Source organism: Emiliania huxleyi (genome assembly GCF_000372725.1).
Source record: "Emiliania huxleyi CCMP1516 unplaced genomic scaffold EMIHUscaffold_59, whole genome shotgun sequence".
In the NCBI taxonomy this organism is placed as follows: Eukaryota; Haptophyta; order Isochrysidales; family Noelaerhabdaceae; genus Emiliania; species Emiliania huxleyi.
This window is the reverse complement of record NW_005197576.1, coordinates 624,519-629,612: the sequence shown is the minus strand read 5'-3', so window position 1 is coordinate 629,612 and position 5,094 is coordinate 624,519. Positions and strand designations below refer to the sequence as shown.

At 68.4% G+C, this 5,094-nt stretch overlaps 1 protein-coding gene across 1 annotated transcript; it reads right to left on the bottom strand.

The window, feature by feature from the left end:
* Positions 1 to 1,261: 1,261 nt before the first annotated feature.
* Positions 1,262 to 3,131, bottom strand: EMIHUDRAFT_214042 (hypothetical protein; the record flags this gene model as incomplete). The annotated part of the gene is made up of 3 exons (XM_005764578.1): positions 1,262 to 1,434; positions 1,586 to 2,645; positions 2,718 to 3,131. The coding sequence occupies 3 exons, from the start codon at positions 3,129 to 3,131 to the stop codon at positions 1,262 to 1,264; spliced, it is 1,647 nt and encodes a 548-aa protein (XP_005764635.1).
* Between the last annotated feature and the right edge of the window lie 1,963 nt (positions 3,132 to 5,094).

Below are 5,094 nucleotides of genomic sequence, written 5' to 3'. Positions count from 1 at the left end.
CAAGCCGACTCCCTCAAGGCATCAAGGCATCAACCTGGCTCCTTCCAGGCATACCTAGCCCCCTTCAGGCACCAATCAGAATCTTCCCAGGCATTATCCTGACTCCATCCAGGCAGGAGCTGGCTGCACCTCGCGATATCCCGCTCCATCTCGCCTAATCTCGCCCCATCTCGTCTAATCTCGCCTCGCCTCGCCTCATCTCGCCTCATCTCGCCTCATCTCGCCTCATCTCGCCTCATCTCACCTCATCTCGCCTCATTACGCCGCACGACGTGACCCGAGATCGACCCGAGATTGACCCGGGATTGACCCGAGATCGACCCGAGATCGACCCGAGATTGACCCGAGATCGACCCGAGATCGACACGAGATCGACCAGAGGTCGACCCGAGAAGGCCCCTCTGGGGGGCAGATTGACTCAACAAGGCGCCCCAAAGCCCCCTCTCTGGGGGACCCCTCCCCTCCCACCCCGAGTGTCCGTGTCCTTCGCGAGTCACCGATGGGGAGCGGGGGGGGGGGGGTGCGAAAACCAACAGGGGAGGCTGGGGAGGGGGGGGTCCACTCTGAAGACAGCCGACCGCGGAGGGGTTTTGTCCCACAGGGTTTTACCCTCCGCGTGAGGATCGGCGCGGCGAGGGGGTAGGTTCGAATTCGCCGCGCAACATTTCACCCCCACAGGACCCCGCCCTCCCCCCCTCATGGTCCCACCACCTAGAACCCCAATCTTAGGCTTCGCACCCCCTACCTTGCGCAGTGTCCCCCACTATGTGTCGCCGTTATCGGGGCACGCTATCCTGTGCAGTCAGGGCAAGTGGGGGCGGGGGGCACTCCCATCTCTCCTGTGTACGGGTGGTGACTGTCCCTAGTCTCGGAGGGGGGCTTGAAGGTAAGAATATTTTATTTATTTTTTTCAGAGGAGTATTAGGGGGCGGGTCCGTTCCAGTCCAGGTCTGCCCTGCGTCTAGGGAGCTGTGGGCGGGGGCTAGGGGCCATTGCAGGCGCGGGGCGGGGAGTTACTTCTCAGAGTAAGTAGTTACTTCAGGAAGTAACTGGTTCAGATAGACACAGAGAGATTCGTCGAGTAGCGGCGACCCCCCCCCCCCCCCCGAAGAATTCGCGGCCGGCGCTTAAAACTTTCCTTACCTATGTACTCTCCCTTTCCTCCCGCTGTGATTCTGTGTGAGCTCTGTGTCGTGTTCTGCTAACAGCGCACCTACAACCTCTCTCAGCCGACAGGTCCCATTTGGCCCGCTATGTGTGCTCAGGCGGAGCCTGCTCCCACGATGCCGCTCCGGCGGGCCAGCGACACGATGCTCTCGGCAAAGCCATAGATCTTGTCGGACGGCGTGAGCTCGACGAGCGACGTGGCGTCGTCGGCGAGGGCGGCGGCTCCGGCCGAGGAGGAGGCGTGTAGCGACTCCAGCAGCGGCGCGCCTATTCTCACGGGCGGATGGCCACTGCACGGCCCGCCGAAGTGGCTCTCTCGGCTGCAGCAGGCCGAGCAGGTAGGCTCGCAGCGCGCGGCACGGCGCCGCGTGTGCCACGACCAGCAGCGGTGCCAGCCGCTTCTCCAACTCGAGCACACTTGGCTCGAGGCGGCGCACGAGGTCCTTGGGGCTCGTGCCCGCGCCGAGGGCGGCGCGCTCCTCGAAGCTGGTCGGGGGCGAGTCGCCGCTGCCGAGGCTACTCGGCAGCAGCTCGGCGAAGTGGATCGGAGGGCCGACGGAGGCCAGCCCCTGCTCGCCCCCTCGTACGGGACATGTCGTGGACATGTCGTGGCACGCTGCGTTCCTTGGGCAGGAGGATGCTGGCCAGCCCCGCTCGCCGTGCTCGTCGCACGCAAAGGCGGTCTTCCGGCCGTGCGACGGGCTCTGCGCCTCCTTGGCCTGCGCGACCCTCGCCGCCGCCGCCATGGCGGCCGGGTGCGTCGAGCTGATCACCTGGAGCGGGCCGGCGTGGTCCTCCGCCCAGGCTGCGAGCGCCGCAGCAAAGTTGCCGGTGTCGTCGTTGTCAGGGACAGAGACGAGTGCGACGGGGCGCGCAACGAAGGTTATCGAGAGGAGGTAGGGCAGGACCGACGACGAGACGCGGCCGTAGATGTGCGAGGCCTCGACCTTTCCAGGCGACGGGGTCGGGGAGCAGAGGGGGTGGGGGTTGTGGGCGGAGAGAAGATGGGGAGAGGCTCGTGCGGGGTGCGGGGCATGCGCCTTGGAGGAGAGGTCGAAGAGCTTGATGTACGGCCCCTCCTCCTCCGAGCAGGACTCGTAGTCGCGCTCATAGTGGACGATCCGCTGCTTGAGCGACTCCATCGCCGCCGGCTCGTGGAGCGCGTAAAAGTCGGGGCTGGCGCGCACCTTGGCCTTCATGTTTGCCAGCAGCAGCGTCGGCGATGTGAGGATCGACTCGACAAACACGATCGCGATCGGGCGGCCCGTCGCCTCGCCGTGGGCGTGAACACTCTCGGAGAGCATCGCGCGCCGGTCCTTGGAGGCGTTCGACGAGTCGAAGATCGCGATCTCGCCGCCCGTGTCGAGGAAGGAGAGCGCCTCCTTGAGCACGGCGTTTGCGATCTTGCCACGCGCCACAGACGAGCCCACGTTGGCGCTGTCGAAGAAGGCGGCACCGCCGCTGCCCTCGCCCTCCAGCTTGCGTCGCGTCGCGCCTGTGCCGAGAAGGGCCTTCTCTCACCTAGTCCCCTGCCCCTCTCCCCTTGCGACCGGCCGTCCCTCTCGCTGGCACGCGCCTGCCGAGAAGGCGCCGGTCTTCCAGCCGCGCCAGTTGAGGAAACGCTCCAGCTTGTCCGCGAGGATGGACTTGCCGCGAGCAGGCAAGCCAACGAGGACGAGGAGAAGGCGAGGGCATTCGGCCAGGCCACGAGCCCGCCTCGCCAGGTCGGGACGCGCCTTCAGCGCCTTTGCGACCAGCAGCGCCTCGTCGCCTCCATGTCTCGGAGCCCAGCCATGGCCGGTGACCGACTTCTTGCCGGACGCCGAACCGTCGCCCTTGAGCTTGGGGCTGGGAAGCGCATCGAGGAGCGACTGCGTGGTTGGGAACCCAAGCCCATCTGCTGCCGTCGTGGGCGTCTGGCTCGCAGCGTTGAGGTCCCTGGACGGCCGGCGCGAGAACACCATCGTGCTATCGCCGAAAGACACAGGCGGGACGTTCTCTCGGACGAGGCTCGGTGGGACGAGGCGCTGTTCAGCTCCGAAGGCCGGAAATTCATCACCCCACCCCCTGGCTCTGACGTACATTCCCGTAGGATGACTCTGCTGACAGGGTTTGCGATTTTTTGAATTTTTTTGGGGGGGGTGTGGATCGGCGACTCACACTGGGCAAATCGGCCGATTTCCAACCCGCTAAATCATCACGGCCCTGTAACACCCTCCGCGCGCGGTCAAAGATTCCCAGGGCCGGTCCATGACATGAACCGATAGACACAAGCAAAAAACCCGCACCTCTAAGCTTCTCGGGCACCCCGAGGCCCATACGGCGCCCCGGCGGGCCCCGGCGGAGGTAGAGCGCGGCGCTCCAATGCAAATCCGCACTTCGCGAGCTTCTACGGGAGTTCACGCGGCCTCTCCGCCTCGTGAGGCACACCCCACACCCACCACGAGTCCTGGGGCCGTGGGCGGACCTTTGGCCGCGGCGTCCGGAGCTTTGGTCGTCGAACATCGGCCGCCAGCTAGGCCGTCGAGCGAACGTGTCCGGAGAGGCTCTCGGATGGGTCCGGCAGCGGTCCCATGGACCCAGAAGCTCGCCCCGGCGGAGCACTCACGGCTCGGCCCCCGCCCCTGGTCACCCAGACGTGCCCTTGGACAGGCGTAGGGGCTCGGATGACGACGTTGGCGCCCGCGACGACGCCCTCCCCGACGACGTCGCATCTGGCAGACTACTCGGGCGCGGCGGCGCGGATGATCACATGGTTTGGGACTCTGAGCGATGGCAGAGGCCTTTTACTGCAAACGAGGACGCCCCGCGAGGCCCCGTTGGCCGGGAGTGGTGAGTGGGACCATAAACAAGCACTATATCCCCTACCGCGACCAGCCCACACACAGCCCAAACCGCTGCCAAACCGGCCCTGGTCACGCAGGCGGGGAGGCTGCCGGGGCGCCCAAACAGTCCCTCACGAACGCCACACGGGCCACCACGGCCCGTCCGGCGGCCCGAGTGCCGCCCCACACCCGCCCGACTTCCTCGGCCAGCCAGCGCCCACTCTGAGAGGCTTCACCGCCGCCAGCGCGCCGAGCGCGCCGCCCTCTCCTCGCGCCACACGGGCCCCTGGCCGCACGCCCGAGAGGCGGCCCATAATTTGAGTCGAGACGCGCCGCCTGCCAGCCAGCAGCTCGCCCGCCACCCGCAGAGTGCCGCCGCCGCCCCCAGCCCGCACTGGAGAGGCTCTCCCGGCCGCTAGCCGCTGTCGCGTCGCCCGGCGGCTGCGCTGGCAGCGTGGCGGTGACGGCGGTGGGGGAGATGGCGGCGGCGGGCTGGGCGGTGGCGGTGAGGGAGGTGGCGGCGACGGGGGCGGGGGTGACGGTGGCGGCGGGCTCGGTGGCGGCGGCGAGGGCGGCGGCGGCGAGGGCGGTGGCGGTGAGGGCGGAGGGGGATAGGGCGGGGGAGGGCTCGGCGGTGGCGGAGACGGGGGTGGTGGCGAGGGCGGCGGAGGCGAGGGCGGGGGCGTGCTCGGAGGCGGTGGTGACGGGGGTGGCGGCCAGGGCGGCGGTGGCGAGGGAGGCGGCGGCGATGGCGGGGGCGGGCTTGCGGGCGGAGGGCTGGGCGGTGGTGGTGATGGTGGCGGAGGGCTGGCCAGCGGCGGGCATGGTGGCGGAGGCGACGGCGGCGGCGGCGACGGCGGAGGCGGGCTTGACGGGGGCGGGGAGGGCGGTGGTGGCCAGGGAGGTGGTGGCCATGGCGGCGGCGGTGAATGCCCGGCGCGGCAACCGAAGGGCCGGTGAGGGCCCCTGCCGGAAAGGGAAGCCGCCGGCCAATGGCCGGAGGCCGGCCAAGGCAGGAGGGGCGTGAAGGCCCGGGGGCGCCCCCTTTTGTTGGCAGAAAGGCCTCCGCTCGGCGCGAAAGGCCAATTGAAGGAAAGGCCGG